This window comes from Octodon degus, unplaced genomic scaffold (genome assembly GCF_000260255.1).
Source record: "Octodon degus isolate 3935 unplaced genomic scaffold, OctDeg1.0 scaffold00042, whole genome shotgun sequence".
NCBI lineage: Eukaryota > Metazoa > Chordata > Mammalia > Rodentia > Octodontidae > Octodon > Octodon degus.
In genome coordinates, this window is record NW_004524618.1 from 4,840,406 (window position 1) to 4,858,272 (window position 17,867).

The 17,867-nt window shown below is 46.2% G+C and overlaps 1 protein-coding gene across 1 annotated transcript in view; it reads left to right on the forward strand.

Annotated features, from left to right (window-relative positions):
* Positions 1 to 17,867, forward strand: part of Sorcs3 (sortilin related VPS10 domain containing receptor 3) — a 621,809-nt gene that overhangs the window by 534,527 nt on the left and 69,415 nt on the right. The window contains exons 13-14 of the mRNA XM_004631515.1: positions 1,807 to 1,898; positions 10,749 to 10,856. Coding sequence (XP_004631572.1) covers positions 1,807 to 1,898; positions 10,749 to 10,856 — 200 coding nt within the window. The remainder of the gene's footprint in view (positions 1 to 1,806; positions 1,899 to 10,748; positions 10,857 to 17,867) is intronic.

Here is a 17,867-nt window from a genome sequence, read left to right on the forward strand (position 1 = left end):
TAGGCGAGTCAGCATCTCTCCTCCTGGCTGGTGGCCCCCATGCCACCATTTCCTTGTATCCCCACTACTTTGATTGTCTTCTACCTCCTCTCAAACAGCCAAGGCTTCTACTTCTTCCTGCACCAGTGCACAGGGCAAGGAGTCATCAGTGGTCAGATCAGTATCCTCAGGATCAAAGAGCGAGGATCCCTTCCCTGCCCTTCCAAGGACCAAGGCCCTTCCTGGGCTCCTCATTCCCACATTCCCAGGCTCCTTTCCTGTGCCCCATTAAGTGGATGATCCTAGAGCCATCCATTAAGCTCTGGAGAGAAAAACCTAAGTGAGGTGTCCTGTGCATGCTAAGACTTCCCGTTAGTAAGGTGTTTGTCTTTCCTAAAAAGGTGGATGTGAAGGCTGAAAACAATGGCTTTCAAGACTCTTTACTTTTTTCTGTGGTCATTGAGGCACACTGCAGGAGGCCCCTTCCCTCATGTTCACCCCTTCTTAAGCTAACCTCCCTGAGCCCATTTCTGCCCCACTTCACCTAATCCACCACCCACCATTTCCAGCCAAACTACACTGATGAGCCATCATCAGTGGTTGAGTGCGGGAGGGATACTTTAAGCGTACTTTCCCCCTGAAAGCCCTAAGTGGAGCTTAGCTTTTCATGGAGCAGGGCTTTTCCTGAATCCACAGTACTCACATAGGTGTAAGCATTGCTATATGGAGGATTAAGTCTGACCTTCTGGTTCAGAGCTTTGTATCATAGTTGGTGCTTAATAAATGCCTCTGAACAGATGGGTGGATGGGTCACGGGCTGAGTGTAGGGTCAGTGCATGGAAGGATAGATTTTGGACACATAATTCCATCAATTATGAATAACTTTGCATCCCTGAAAGTGTTGTTGTCATGGTTACTTGCTTGATGGCTGGGACTAAATATACCAACAATTTAAGGAAAGAGAAGTGGATTTTGGCTGGCCGTTTGTAGAGGTTTCAGTCTATAGTTGGCTGCTTCCAGTGCAGGGCACAGCGAAAAGTTTGGGCAGAGGGGAAACAGTCTGAGGCATGGCAAGTGGGCGTGGAAGAGGAGGAGGGCTGTGCTCATCCACGTCACAGCACAGTGACGCGCTTCCTCTGGCCCAGCCTCATCTCCAAGTACGGAGATAGCTGCAAGCTCGTCAGTGGACAGCTCCACTGCTGTAACGGGATGTGATGAATACCCCGTCCCAGGACCCAGGCTCTACCAAAACGCCCCCCAGGAGCTCATGTTGATTTGGAGGCCTCCAGATATTCACCACACGGCTGTGCTCTATGGACGACTTGGAGTGGGTGTTTACAGGCACGGAACTCTTCATTCAGCTTTCGCAGGGCCCTAAGGAATAGTGGCTTCGCATAAGTACTCAGTTATCATCCTGTTTAGGGAAACTGTCTTTTAAGATCCTAGTTAAGGGATAATCAGCCCCATGAAATGTAGACCGTTTATTAAATTATCAAACATCTGAAGAGAGAGGAGGAAGAGAGGGTGAATAACTTTCTGAGATGAAAAGATGGGTAAGATTCTTTGAAATCGTACTTTTCCCTGGGTTACCTAGTTGAACCTGTGTCCTGTTACCTCACCTGGAAATAGCACTCTGGTTGGGAATGAGCCCTGAAAGTGCCATTTGGGTGGCTTCAGGAGAGCTGGGTATCAAATAGGGATAATTCTTCCCAAGCAACGAGGGTTGGTGGGAGGCTTAGTTTCTAGCTGAAACAATATATGCAAGAAAGCCTGAACTGTAAAGCACTATGCAGACGTAAGGTGTTGCTATGACTGTTGTTGTTCTAGATCTTTGATGAAGAGTACAATGTCTGGTTCCTAGACTGGGGTGGCGCCCTCGTAGCCATGAAGCAGAAGCCTCTGCCAGTACGGCATCTGTGGTAAGTGCAGCTCCCTACCCTGTCCCTGTCCTATTAGTGAGAAGCTTTGTGGTGGAGGGGGCTGGGGAGAGTTATTGTGCCTGATTCTTTGCCCATTTATACATTTCCGCACCCAGGCATTCATCAGCCCATCTGCTTAATTGCTGTGCTTTGTCTAGTTCATAAGAAATGGCAGGAGTTCATTTACTCAAGTGGGGGGGTGTGATGGGTGGGGTTGGGAGCTAGAAATAGGTGTTCAAACGAGACAGGAAAGATCTTCAAGTTCAAACAGCCAAGATTAAAGAGTCCAGGCTCTGAGGTGGAGATTACCCCAAAGGCATAATTACGTTCATGTGCCAGATTATTAGTTCAGTTCCAGACAAGTAGAACTTAGGATTTCTGTGTATTTTTCATCAGAGATGATCATTAATTATCAGACACATTTATCTGAAGATCAGGGCAAAGGTCTGTGCTGACACTGTGTATTTGTGCCAGTAGCTACTAGGTCCTAGGAGGTAGCTCAGGTCATGGTTGTGGGCTCATTCTGCAAGAGAGAGTAGCATACTAAGGAGAAACTGGGGACACCCATCAAACTTCATCATCAGTCTTTTAAAATGACATGGAAATGCAGCTGTAGTGAATACTTTACTCCAGGCTACACAGCGAGTACCTGGAGGCACCCAGCTTCTCTGTTATAGGAGTGCCTGTGCTTTCCTTACTACTAGTCCAGACTCTGTATGGAGCACTGGGAGGCTTATGCCTGGTCCCGGCCCTTTGGGGGACAAAATCAAAATAAGGAGTCTAGCTGGTCCCTTCATTTATCACTAGAAATCAAAGCACTCTCTGCTGCATGGTTCTAGAAGCGTATTACAGGAACAGGGTCTGCCTGCAGCGCATGGCCCAAGGCCTGATCCTGAAAGGAAGGATGCCAGGAGTTGCAGGATTCAGGGGAAACAACCCAGGAAAACACTGACCCAAAACTGAAGATTAGGGAGTGTAGGAAGGATATATTAAAAAGTCTATATTTGATTGAAGCCAAAATGCGAATACGTAAGAGGTTGGTGGGGATGTGAAGAGCTCCAGCGCCAGGCTCTGGGGTCTGAGCTGAGCTGGTGGGTGATTCTTTCCCTTCCCACAGTCCGTCTGTATTGCTGAAGGCAGGAAGTGTTGCCTACTGAGGACTGACCAGGACTTAGAATGTGAGAGAAGAGAGCTTGCATCTTAGTTGCCTTTCTCCTTTCTGAAACTAAATGCCCAACACCCAGAACTCTGACTTTCGCTTGTTAAAGGAGGGAAGGTTTGTTTCAGCTCCGTTGGTTCAGGTTTCAGTCCCTAGGCAGCCAGCTCCAAGAGAGGGTGGCACATGACAGATGGACGTCGCAGAGGAGACAGTCCATGGCAGGACAGGCAGGAGGCAGTGAGCAGCGAACTGCAAGCCTGCTCTTCCCTTTCTTCCTGCCCAGGCTAAAATCCTTTGGGTGGTGCCACCCACACCCAGGGGAGGGCCTCTGTCTCCGGTAGATCTATGCAGCCACTAGGACTACGCAAAATCCAGTCAGTGGACTCAGCATCACAATCTTAGTCCTAAGATCACACCGTTAATCCATACGCATACACCCTTGATCCAGCCAGCTCTGAAAAGCCCCACCCATGACCACCTCCCAATGAATTTTTAGAGATAGCTAGCGTGACGCCACACGGTCTGAAGCATTTCTTTCTCTTCTTAACCAAGAAAGACTGTTTTTCCTGCCCAACCCCCAACATGATCTAGGGAACCTCCAACTAAATCTCAAGAAGACAATTGATACTCTGTAGACTGAGATGGGGAGGGGATAGCACCCTCACCTTGCCCTTAACCTCCAACTGAAGTGCTTTCTCCTTGCTTAGGAGGAGGATCTAGTACTCACTTAGCTGTTCCTTTGTAGCTCCTTCTTCAGAGAAGATAAAGGCAGTTCTGAGAACAGGGAGCATGTGTTGCTGTTTTCTTTTGGTGTACAAAGAAGAGATTCTGTGCAGAGGACCAGGGCAGGGTGCTGAGGGCCTGAGAGCATTTGGGTCCTGGAGAATCTCAGTGCCCTTATGTCTGACGTTTGATGTGATCTACAGTAGCTTCTCCCCAGGGCCCTGCTCACTTCCTTGTCTGAAACCACCCAAGCTGGTAACGTTTCAGTATTCACATAGGGGTATGTGAGTGGGGATGAGTCATGGCCCCCAAAGACACCAGTGCCAAACTTAAGTTTTCTGTGTTTCCTGTCATCTCTTTCCATGCTAAAAACTATGATTAACAATAGTGAATTATTGGGATGGCCAAATAGCTCAGCAGAATGAAGCACCTGCAAGCAGGCAAAGGAGCCAGGGGTTCGATCCCCAGGCCTGCCCTGCTGGCTCCACCCCCAGGGCATGGCAATTGAGACTGGGCATGGTGGCATGTGCCTGTAATCCCAGCTGTAAACAGGCAGATCACTAGGAGTCTGATCTAGTAGTGAGACCCTGAACACCCTGTAGACCCTTCCCTAAAAATACAAAAAAAAAAGAAAAAAAAATAGTTCATTATCATATATCTCAAAGAAAAAAAATTGAATGTATTCATTAATAAGATATTAATTAAGTTTAAGGATGCACTAATTTTGAGTTCATCACTCATTTTATATGATCCAAAACATTATACTGTACCTCATACGTTGTGATGCACCCATCAAAATGTAACTTAATTGTAAAATACAAAACTATAGAACTAAGAAAAAATAATTCCCCACTGAATTAGCTCTCATGAAAGTAATGACCGTGCTATTTAGTCCATTTAGAAAAACGCATTTAAGATTTTTTTCAAACTACGCTTTTGTGATAGTATAGCCTCCGTTTAGATGATACTGTCCCTGTCATTTGTTGCAAGTTACAGATGTGAGCACGGACAGCGATCAATGTTCTCTTGCCTGCCTGTCAAGGCCACGCCCGGGAACAGTCTCTACAAAGGTTTTAAGTTCTAGCTACTTAGCATGCGCCTAAGAAACAGCAACAGAGAGCTCTTTCAGCCCTTCTCTTTCATCCTTTGTACTTCTTCAAAGTCTTAAGTGAGTGTCTTGTAAGGGCTTCACCATGTCACTATTGTCAGTGTTTCCTCGTGACATGGTCCCCTGGCTCTGCCTCTTGCTTATGAGATGCGACCGCTGGCGTTCCTCCTCGCTCCTTTATCTCTAGGGGCTCCTGAGGAGTCACAACCTTCAAGGCAAACAACTAATCTGCTCTAAGAGGAAGCAAGGCTAAGGAGTCAGGTCAGTGTTCTCTGCTGTAGATCTCAGGCTGCCCTTTTGGGCATGTATTTGCACAGGAGAGAGACACAAGTTCACCCCTTCTCACGCAGGGTATAGTGGCTCTCAGTCAAATAATAGCTACACTGCATTTCTGAGAAAAGGGGAGTCATAAATGAAAGGTGGGGGAAGCTTTCATTAGGCTGACAAGGCGTGCTGTGTGCTACAGAGTGAAGTGACAGGAATCTTGATAGGCATGAAGGCGAAACAGCACACAGATGAGCTTATGCATCGGTGGCCATGTGCACGAGGCTGCGTGGGACTGAGGACCCAAGCGCTGCTGCGGGCAGGCCTCCACCCAGCACTACCTGTGAACCTCGGAAGCCCTGGAGGCAGATGCACAGTAGGCGCCCAGCCAGCGCAGTGCCCCAGTGAAAACTCCTAGTGGACACAGTGACTCATCCGCTCCTAGCCTGGCCACCAGTGTGCTCAGCCCTGACAGCTGCCCATGTGTCTTTTCAGTGATGTTCTTGGACACAGAGGAAAACATCACCTGGCATTTTGTGCTCCTTTGTCCCTCCGTAAATGGCATAGGCCCTCGCATTTTGTTTAGTTCCTGAGAAACATTCCTGTGAGAACAGCCCTTCCGACTGCTGCGTGCTTCTGAGAAGGGAGAGTGTGTGCTGTTCTGGGGAGCATCCAGGAGGCAGAAACCCAAACACCCGGATTGGGGTCATAGTGCAGAGGGGCGAGGACGGGATATTGGCTGCCTTGAGCAGTCCAGTTCCAAGCTAGAGACTTTGGGGGGAGTCTGCTGTTCTTGGAATATCCCATTCCTCTTCGTTCCTCTTATCTCAGTGTCATAGACCCACAGGCCTGTCTAGTTCTCATGGCATCAACTTGGGTTGACAACAGCGCCAGTTACTTTTTGGCTTAATCGTATAATTTCCCAGTTAATCTTTCTGTCATCCTATGGAGAGGTTTTCCATGACGCATTCTTTTTCAGTTTGGACACGCCTCATAAATGACTTCTATTTCTGCACCCCTAGTTATAATCACAGATTTGGATCCAGCCATTCAGAAGTCTGAAAACAGTGCTGTAACATGGAAATCCCAAAAGCATTTGAATCTCAACATAAACAAAGCAGAAACAAACATAAAGAAACAGCTTCCCTTCTCCTGCGTTTCCCTTTTCCTTGCTGAATGGCTTAACCCCCAGCAGTATCTTCCATAACTCACTGATTCTGTTTATGCAGCCCGTGTATGTTTCACCACCAAACCCTGTTGACTTCACTTCTGAAAGCACCTTACCTCTCTCCATTTTCTCTCCTCCACTACTGCGGCGGTCACCCAAGCCGCATTTCTAACTGCGTCTCTCGTAATCACCTCGGCCGCCCTGCATCCCCAACCCACATCCTTCCCTGAACATGAACTTTGTTTTTATTTTGCAACATAAGTTCACACACCTATAATATTTAAATGATGGAACTAAACAAAAAAGGGGATATAGATGAATGACCATGTCGTAACTGTGTATTCAAAATGGTTACGATAGATATATAGCTACATTCTTTTAATTCAAGTAATAGAGGGATTTGTTCTAATAGTGTTTGTAAATAGGATATCGTGTGCATCTTGTACAACAAATAACCACAGGAAGACAGTATGCAATGTGTTAATTATTGAAACTGTCCTACCAATTTGATTTGAAACGGTCTCATTGCTATTTATTTCTCAATAGAATTATGGAAAAAGAAACAAAAGTCAATCTTTATTGAAAACTGCAGTATTAATACATAGCAATCCTTTACAATAAATGTGCCTTTAAGAATTTTAAATCTGGCTCATCTACTTATCAGATTGCATAAAAAATTAAAAGTGTGAATTGACGCCTAATTAAACTGGCTCAGGATGGTGGTCCACTCCTTTATATGCCATGGAAGTTCAATGCAGAGGCAAGGGGGACCTGTAACCCTGGATGACAACATTGACTTAAGCCTAAAAAAGTACCAAGAGAATGTGGGATCACGGCAGTTGTTCACCACAGAGAAGTGACAGGTGTCTGTAACAGTGTGGATCAACTCGTATCGCTCCCAGTCAGTCTGCAGAGTCCTTCAGGATCCGGCTGCTGCCCTGTCCTGAGCCTGCACCCTTCCAGAAACTTCACCACTGACCGTCTCCCTGCCTTCCTGCAGGGCGGCTCCCTTTCCTATACATCCTTGCCTATGCAGTGGCTTGTTATTGTTCAGGCCTCAATTTAAGTGTCACAACTTAGGCAGGGCTTTCTCAACAATTTAAGAACTTACTATGAAGTAGTCATATGGTCATTAGCAAATCAGTTTAATTGTCATGGCTCTTGTTTCTAACTGTTACCTTTCTAGCAACTTATTTGCATGTTGTTTTGTTCTTAGACTAGAATATAAATTCCCTAGCAGGAAAGAGCTCTCCCTCCTTGCTCTGTCTGTGTCCCTCCAACTAGTGCCCGTAGTAGGTGCTTAACTATTGGTACATGTAGTATATTTTCTTTTGATTCTGTTCTACCACTCTTTGAGGTCAGTCGGAAGTCTGCTCCTGTCTCCCTGGGTGTTGGCAACCCTACTGGTTTCATTTTCACCTACTGACATATTAAGGCATTCCTAGTTCCTTAGCCTCGGACATTAATGAGCTATTGATCTGAGGAGGAGACTGTGGGTCTTTGGAGGACACCCTCCATATAGTTACCTAAGAAAAATTTAAGAAGTTCTAATAATCAAAAAGAATGCACTCAGAAGTGCCAGGCTCTCCTTAAGGAAATGTCTGATAACCAAAAGATAAAGATTGCTGTTACCACGTCAGAGTTTCCTTGGGAGGTTTCGAAGTAGTCAAGAGTTACAAATTACTGATCTGAGTAACTCACCCTGTGGTGCAGTCTGGGCTCCAGAGTGTGCATTGCCGGTAGGCAGGCGAGGGTCCCAGGAGTCGGCCCTCACCTTGATCTGGAGATGTGGGCCAGTCACGCTCTCCCCCAGGCTCCGATTCCATAGGTTACCTCAGAGTTCCTCCTCTGGTCTTCAGCTGGCCGCTGCTGCCTTCCATGCTCTGGCCCAGGCGTCTGCGCCTTCCCGTCGGACTCCTTTCCGCAGCATGCTCACGCTCTTCTGTACTTCCTCTCCCCACCCGGTGTGTCCTTACCCCGGAGCACTTGTCTTCACGCTGGAAGGCTGTGCAGGCCCTTGCTGTATGCTCTCTCAGTTACTTTTCTCTCGTTGCTGAGACAAAACACCAGACACCCATAATTGAGGAAGGAAAGGTTGGTGGAGGTTTCAGTCCATACAGGACTGGCTCCACAGCAGGGTGGCATGGTGAGGGGCAGGATTTCAAGGTGGCAGAAGACAGCAAAGGCAGCAAGTTCCAAAGGGGGGACTGAGCCACTTGTCCTCCTTGTGTACTGTGCCCTCTGCTACCCGCCCACACCCTTCCTGAGCCCTCCTTTTGCACCGACTCAGGATGTTCACAAAAAGACGACCCTGGCCCTCTGCTGAGTCATTCCGATAATCTTCTAAACTCCTCAGTTCTCAGGTTGACACAACATACCAACCGTTACATATGCCCCAGCGTGAAGTAGGCTTGGCTGTGCTGGGCCCTGTCAGTGCCGACAGTGGGCTGTGGGCTCCCGTCCTTGGGGTGCTGGCAACATGCACTGTGCTAATGCCAGTAACCGACAATGCTGAAACTGGTGTGGAAATTCTGAGAAGTAGACAAGGAGAGAGGCCTTAAACTCACTTTGATTTCTGTCTGTCAAGACAAAAATCCAATTTGTATGAAGTCTACCAAAATAAACAGAAAACACTAAAGCTTGTCTCCTGTGCATTCCAGGTAGAGTCAGCCATTAGTGGCTGTGGTATTCTTCGAACAACTCTGGTTTCTTTGAGAGCCTCTGGGCTACACGGGCAACGAGATGAAGTTTATTCTCAATCCACCTTCTTTTTTACTTCTTTTGATTCTGCCTTCAACTCACTTCTATGAAAAGTGGTTTATACCTTCCCAACAGTCTCAGAATTCACTTCCATGATTATTTAACCTTCAACCTTTTTTTAAAAGCTCAAGTGACCAGGTCCTTAAAATTTCAAGCAGATGCTGTCATTTAGATCACCTGCAATGCTTTAATGATGGATTATCTACTTTCCATTTGTGGGTATGAATCTAGGTAAACCACAAATACAAAAATTGCCCAAGAAACTGGTTACTATGGAGAAAGAGAGGTGGACTGTGCTATTGTTTTAAATCTATATATTAGGAATGAGTGGATAAGACTGAGAAGAATACAGAGACAGATCAGCAGGAGCATTCAGTGGACCCAGCATGGGAGCTGTTAATAAGGAAACAGATTCCCTCATGGATGGCAGGCCAGATCACACTGGAATGGGCTTAAGGAGGGCCCTTCCTGCCTCACTCCTTTCCATTGTCGTGCATTCATTCGCTGACACCTAGGCTGTATCAGCTGGGTGCCAGATGGCCTGCAACATACTAGGAATATAAAAATGAATGGGGTGGTTCTGGACCTTCCAAAGGTCATTGTAGTGGAAGTCAGACATAATTTCCAAAAATACCTATGTGCTATAAAGGAAGAAATTTTAATAAAGGTGCATTTGTGGCAGTAAGGGGCCACCCTGTGAATCACAGGTGCTTCCTGGGCTCTGAGAGGCCACTAGCGGGAGCAGAGGGCACTCAAAACCAGCTAAGTCACGGCTCAGAAGCGCAGTAGAAGGCCTGCATATGGTGAGCACACCAGTGTGGGAGAGTCCAAAGCCAAAGCTGTGGAGTTGGGATGAGCAAAGGATCTGCAGGACAAGGAGGGGCGCAGAAGGCGGCGAAGCCACAGCTGTCCTAGGAAGACATGGTGGTGTCCGGAAGAGCGCCCCAGAGGAGGCAGTCCTGGGGCTGTGTCCCGGGTGGAGGCGAAGGACCCAGAGCAGCTTGGTGCCATCAAGGGAGGACTCAGCACGAGCCCAGAATTTCTGCCGAGCCGTGCCCTGCCAGCAGTCTTTACAGAGGAGAGGGTTCTGCACCAGGATCACCTCTCCTCTTATGGTTGGTCGAAAGGCGGAGCAGTGCTTCTCAGAGCGTCTGGGCCACTCCAACAGTTACTCCTCGCAACTCCTTAGAGTGGCACTGGGGAGGGAAGGTCACCCCACCATCCACCCTGAATAAGTAGGAAATTACTTTTATTTTAAAGTTTGATCTGAAAGGCACACAAGCCCCTGCCTACAGGGTCTGCGCCTCACTACTCAATTTGTCTGTGTCAGAAACTCCAAGGGTCGGATTGATTGTGCTGTAAATTGAACCTCAGCTTTCATTCTGCATGCTTGCAGTGTGACACTCGGTCTGCTAAGCCCTCCTGTGTGGGTGGCTTTCTCCATCCTACTGCATTGAAATATTTCTCTAGTTCGTCTGTCTCTGCCTCGGCCAGGAAATGCAGTTTTGATCCAGTTTCATAATAGTGCAAGGAGGTGTTGATGATTAATACCACAGATAGTCCAGCCAGCTGGAGATAGCGACTGAGCGAAAGTTCATAAGCTGAGGAGTTGCCGGACCATGAGGCTTTGTTTGCAGCTGACTTTCGCGTGCTTGTGTCCCCCCCCAGGGTGAGTTTTGACGAGGGCCGCTCCTGGGACAAGTATGGCTTCACCCTGCTTCCTCTCTTCGTGGACGGTGCGCTGGTGGAGGCCGGAGTGGACACTCACATCATGACGTGAGTACCACTGCTGCTGTGGGACAAAGGGGACCGGGACCTCGGTTCTAGCTCCGTGTGGTTCTCAGAGTTTTCCTGGCGCACTCTGCCTGAGCGTTCTTGTCTCTGGGTCCAGGTGTCCTCGACCATACAACAGGAGCATTTACGCTTCTGCCGGTCCACACACACACAAACAACTGCTGGCAGGATTGGAGACCGTGACTCCTAGTGGGACCGTTACGATTTCTATTGAAACTTGAAATCTGAGAACATATTGCCATTTGTCCTAAAGCCAAGCACATGGAAGGTTAAGTCATTAGATTCATTTTGTTTTTTCCAGAGCAGCCTAGTAAGAGGCAAAGGGTAGGAGCAAGAGAATAGAATAGCTCATTTAGCGAAAAAAAAAACAAACAAACAGGGACTGCTTCAAGAGACGCTTCCAGAGTCTTTGAATCTCCTACACACATGTGCGCGTATGTGCACATGCATGCACGCGTGCACACACACACATATGCATGCACACACAAACAACACACCCATACAGTAGTTGCTGTTCCACTTCAGATTAATTTCTTGTGAAACATCTTCCTTGCCTCCTTGCAATGAAGCTAGATGATTGGGATACAGATTTAAAAACTGGGAGAAATCCTCCAAATGCTTTCTGAATACCAATGAAAGCAATAATAGTGTTTATTTCTAAATATTTTATGAAAGTACCTGAACTTTTAGTTCCTTAGGGTTTGATTACCTGTATTTACAGGTGTGCTCATGTACGTGGGCTGGGTGTGGTGATCTCCCATGGCCAGTGCTGCCCCCGTGTTTCCATGTCCTGTTGACCAGAGCATTTAGCGCCTCAATTCATGGCTGGACAGAATGAACGGAGCCTGCTGGGCAAGATCAAGAGGCATTTGCTCCTCTGCAGGATTGGCACTGTTTTTTTAATGTATTTGGTATAGGGTCTCACTACGCAGCTCGAACTCACAGTGATCCTCCTGTCTGAGCCTCCCCAGCACTGGGATTATAGGCATGTGCCACCACACCGGATCTTGGTGGCTGGCTCAGTGTGTCGAGGGGGCAGGGCTGGTGCAACAGAGATACCAGGGAATTGAACCCTGGTGCCTGCGCTTGCCTAAGCAGGTGCTTAGTCCATTGTGCTATCTCACAGGCTCCGGCACTTGCTTTAGTGAGCTTTTCATTACTATAAAGCTTACCTGAGACAACCAACTGAAAGAGGACAAATCTCTTTTGGCTCATGGTCTGAGAAGTTGAAGCCAGTGGGCTACTGACCCTGTCAGCTGCCCTGGGGGAAGGTGTTGAAGGTATGTGGTAGAGGACACTGCTCAACTCAGGGCAGCCAGGAAGCTAAGGGGGAAGAGAAGCCCCAGGGCCCAAACTTCCTTCCACGTGGCTCCACCTCTTTTTAGGCTCCACCCCCTGCCATTCATGTCAAGCTGAGGACCAGCATTCAAAACGTGGCCCTTTGAGGACCTTATGTGCCACAGTATAGCCATAGAGGGCTCAGACCACACTTCTGTTCTTGGCATACTATGGGGTGTTCCAGGTCTGCAGGCCCCTGCTCTGCCAGGCTTCTGTGCTAATACATTTCTTTCTTTCTTTCTTTCTTTTCTTTTCTTTCCAGTTTAGATTTTGTATTTATTTATTTATTTATTTATTTATTTATTTTAAATTAATTTTATTGAGAAACAAATAGCAATGAGACAGTTTCAAAACCAATTAGTAGGACAGTTTCATTAATTAATACACTGCATATTGTTGTCTTCATCATGGTTATTCATAGTACAAGATGTAGACATGCTATCCTGTCTAAACACTATTAGTACAAATCTTCCTTCTCATTGAATTAAGAGAAAGTAGCTGTATATCTATCCTATTATGTATATAAAGATACAAAATGGTCTTTCATTTGTATCCCCCTTTTTTGTTTAGTTTTGTCAGAGATGGGCGTTCCATTGCCACTTAAATATTGTAGGTGCATGAATTCAGCAAAATAATCCAACATAGTCCAGTAGTCCATAAGAGTAGTGGGTTATCTCTTGGACTGTCAATGTCAGAAGTTGTTGACTTGAGCCAGCTCAGCATTTTTTTTCTTTTTTTTTTCTTCACATTCTGTAGGGATTTACAGTTTAAAATATCAATACTTGATGGAAAATACATGTTCCATGTTGTGTCTAAGATGTTTGATATTCAGACAGATAGCGAGGTTAAGCTCAACTGCCTATGTTATAAGGTAATGTCATTAAGCTTCTCTTACGGAGGGTGAACAACTTAGGTTTTCAGTGCCTTTCTGTGTACTCAAATTTCATCTTTTCCTAGCAGTGTTGGATTTTGTGGAGAGACCAAAAGAGGGGCAAATCGAGGTCTTACTCTCTGCCATTTCCACAGGGTGCTCATCCGTTCCAAATGCTACTGCACAGTTTTGACCGAGTCTGTGGTCTGGCCGTAGCCTACACCACCCCCACAGGGAGGGCTGGCTGCTCCTTTGTGCTTTCTGAGTGAAAGAACTCAGCCTTGATGGACAGTGGAGATGGTACAAGGACTGAATTAAAAACCGCACAGACTGACACTGGATGCCAGCGTTGGGTCACTGGACCTGACTTAGGACTTGGCGCAGCCTGCGGCGCAGAGGTTCCTGTTCAGCAGCCCAGCTTCTGAGCCTCCATTTCTTCATTTGTAAACCAAACTTCTCCATCTACTTTTTACTAAGATACTGAGATTCTAAAAAATCTGTCTCTTTGTAGGAAATTACACTAATGCTCTACAAAGGAGGACTCCGTGGTTACAGGATTTGTACAGAATCTTATGAAAGAGTATACAGGACCCTGTTGTTCTTGCTAGTGAAAAATGCTCAGAGTAGGCCATTTGGGAGACTCCACAGGGCATCTGTAAAGCCACTTAGGGCAAGCGCCAGGAAGAGCGACTTTAATCTTTCTTCTTCATTGCCTTTTGAGTTTTCTGACTACTAGTGAGGTCCCCACCAACTCCAAGGGCAGTGACCCCTGGCCTTTGGAACCCTTGCGGCTTGTCTGTGGGCACTACTCTGCGGAAGGCAGTGGGTTGGGTCCTGGAATTCCCATCATGAATTTAATTCCCCTCATGAGCTGTCACACCTTAGAAATGTACTACGGTGGCAACAGTTATTTTTAGATATGAACTTATGCTAATCATGAGACTTATTTGTGCCTGTTATGAAATGTGAATAAAAATTATCTATAGAAATTATTGCTTAGGAAGCAAGACCATGAATTTGGGGGGTTTTAAAAGTAATATTTTAGCTCCCTTAATATATAAACACCAAGACGGAATTATCTCACTGTATAAATTTCTGAATAAAATTTCCACGGTATCAAAATAAGCTCTATTGTTAATCTATCAAGTTACCTTATTAATTTTGGATTAACAGCATTGTGAGCCAGTTTACCTGCACAAACCGTAGACAATATTTAAGATGTAGAATTCTATTAAGGCCTAGATTCTAAAGCTTTATCATTTGTTAGATCCGTGGAAACAAAACATAACATTTTGAGTCTTAGAGTTTTAAAGGCAATATGCTAAGATAAATTGTATTTCTAAAATATGATTTACTTGGTACCTGTGCACACACACACACTACCCAGACACTAGGGAAAGACTGAGCTCAACCTCCAGAACCTAAGGTCCTGGTGTGGTCTTTATAAAGTGAAAGTATAACAAAAATTGCTGATGCTTGCTGAGTGCTCCGTATTCTTCCAGATGAGTGAGTCAGAAAGCAGGCCCTGCTCCTGGACAGCCTGCCTGCTCTTCAGTTAAACTTGTTACGCAAATGACTGCTGTGGTGCCCAGAACATTCTGCCAAGAGACTCAAAATTTTCTCATGTATTGTACTCAGGCCCTTGTGTTTGCCAGGGAAGCACTTATCCTACTGAGCCATCTCCCGGCCCCTTCTCATGTATTACAGGAAACGAATGGAATATCAGGTACCCCACCATCTTTTCCAGGAGGACATCTGGCCCTGAAATAACTTTCTCAAAAATTTGCCCGTCATTTACCTGAGCAATAGGCATAAGAGAAAAACTTTACCTTTGTAGGATTTTCTCTACTGTGCCCATTAAGAATTCAAGTTTTGAGTTCTAACATCTATAAAGTACATCAAGTCAAAATGTTGTGTTAGCCACTCTTTGGATAAATTCAAGCCAGAGGCAGTTGCTTAACCCATGCAAACCTGCCCTGGCCCTAACAGTTTGGATAAGCTCAGCCCCGGCATCAACACTCCCTCTTTCTGGAACATACTAGTCATCCTATTTTGCCCCCTTTCACCTCATAAACTGATTCATGTTTGCGTTTTCTTGCATAAAGCTTATTTGAATGCACTGTGTGCTTCTGTTGGACCTTCCTTTGCACAGAACCCCACAGACTATAGGGCAATCTTTACGGGCCCGCTATTCCCTAGCTAGTTTAAGGCCATAGTTTAAATTCTGTGTTCATCTAATCTTAAAGGTAATAATTTATCCTCTGCTTCGGGTGGAGTTTAGCTGGCCACATGGGCATGAGGGAGACTGACCTCAGGGCCAAACCATTTACTGAGGAGATGAGATAGCACTTCAGTTCCTTCCTGCCCACCAGAACTCTCAGGCTTGGGCAGCGAATCTGCGTCGCCTGCCTTGGTTGTCGAGGTGCTCTGAAGAGTGCAGCCGAATTCTTACAGCAGGGACCCAGGAAGGGAAGAGGTATATCTTCTTAGCTGTTGGAAGCACTCGTCCAAATAAGGGTAAATAATTTCCATCACCTCCTTTTATCTTTTCATCAAATGAGAATTTCTCTTTTGTGGAAACAATGCGGGATTTGTGGGGATTGCTCAGAAAGCCAAAGGAGGAGCACCCAAAGAGCCAGTTTCTGTCTCTATCCTAAATTTGAAGGGACTTTAAGCCTGGTGGTTACTTGGGATGATCAGAATTTTTCCTCTTGAGATGGCAGTAGCAAGGTGGACACATGAGTTAAAAATCGGGTATATTCTTTAAGAACTACAAGAACAAAGATGCTTAGCCTTGCCTTTGACCTGAAAATTTGTTAATGAAATAGACCATTGGGAATATGGAAATGTACTGTTAACTTTAATTCTCTTTAGCTTAGTTGTGTCCAGGGAGAAAGGGCCACAAGAAGGTCCTATTGTTTGTTCTTGTCATCTTAGTTGGGAAAATCTAAATAGTCAGTTCTGTCATTTAAAACTAATTTTTGCTGGGCCTACTGGGTTTTGTCATCCCAGGAGACCGAGGCAGGAAGACCACAAATTCAAGCCCAGCTCTGGGCAATGTAATGAGAACCTGTTTCACAACAAAAATGTAAAAAAAAACCAAACCTGGAGCTGTAACTCAGTGGTGAGCACCCGTCTAACATCCATGAGAGCCTGGGATCAATCCCTAGTACCACCAAAATTTTCTAAGTGAGCTTTTAATGTGTACAACTCTGTTAGAAGTATTAAAAAGCTAAATACCGTTCTTTCCTTCTATGGAGCCGTATTAGCCAGATTTCCTGTTGCTGGAACCAAGTGCCTGGCTTATATAACTTAGAGGCAGAATTGATTTATTGGGCCCAGCGTTTCAGAAATTGCAGTCCACAGCCAGCTGGTGCCAGAGCAGAGGCATCATGGCAGGGCCGTGGGGAAGCAAAGCTCCTCTCTTGCTGGCAGCCAGAAGTAGAGGCGAGAGCCGAGCACCAGGGAGAGATGCCCCCTCCAGAGTCCCATCTCCAGTCTGCACCTGCTGCGAGCGGGCATGGCCTCCCGGGAGCATGTCCCACCATGACCTCACTCACTGTGGACATCACACTCTGCTCCAGGCGCCTTCCCAGGATCGCTTACTCCAGTCAAGTTGACCGACCGTAAAGATTAAGTGGCACAAGCCCACCACGTGTCACCTTGACAGCTAATCCCCAGTCTTTAAACCATACTTAATCTCCAGATGCAGCCTTAAGCAAGGTCAGAATTCTGCCCAGTGTGATGTAACCATCTTGCATACAACCAAATAATTGCTTTCCCAAGTTCTTTTCTGTTCTGGCATCGCACAAAAGTTCAACCCCAAAATTTCCTCTGAGACTGAGGCTCTTAGCTATGATTTTTGCAGAAATCAAAATCAAGTTAAATATTCATGAGGAACAATGGCATAGGGTAAACATTCCTATTCCAAAAGGGAGGTGCAGGAGAGAAAAACATCAGACTAAAGCAAGACAAAACCCAGCCAGAAAAGGATTAAATCCCACAGCTCCATGTCAAGAACCTGGGGGCACACGGTGGTGAGACGTGAGTACCAAGAGGCCGGGCAGCCCCTCCGCAGTGGCCTGGCCCTCGCAGCTCTGCTGCAGCTGCTCACTCTAGATTTTCCACACTCCTGGCACAACTCTAGGGGTCTTCACCGCACCTTCAGCTTTGTTCCCCTAGGCTCACAGAACTCCCAAGTAAGGGCCCACTGCCAGATCTGCCTTTGGACAATGGCAGAAGCCCCGGGACCTCGTGGCATGTGTCCTTTACATGTCTATAAGATCAGCATTGCATGGAGAATACCAGGCCTAGACAGTGCCCGCCTACACCCTTGCCTGCGTTTCCCTGGCAGGGGCGGGATGGCAAATCTAGGACACCATTCCTTAGGCAGCCTTTCCAGGGTAGGCGCTCATCTCAAATAGAAGGCTTATGCTCTGTACCCTTGTGCCTGCAATAAGCTCAGAGAAATTGGTCTTTTTAATAGTGCTGACTTCTTCAGCTACATCTCTTCGAGACAGAGCTTTCCATGTGCTGCTGCTAACCTTGAAATCTTTCAGATCGTTCTGCTCTAAATTTTCACTATAAACTTGGCTAAAAGCAGCTTGTGTTACCCGTGGCACAGCCTGAACATTGGGCTGCCCATAAATTTTTTCTACTAAGTCAATTAGTCTTCCTTTTAATTTGGCCTCACTCAAGTCTTAGAATGTGGACAAAATGTGGACTTTTTGTTGGAGTATAAAATGCAGAGTCTCCAGCTCAATTCATAATAAACTTCACAATCC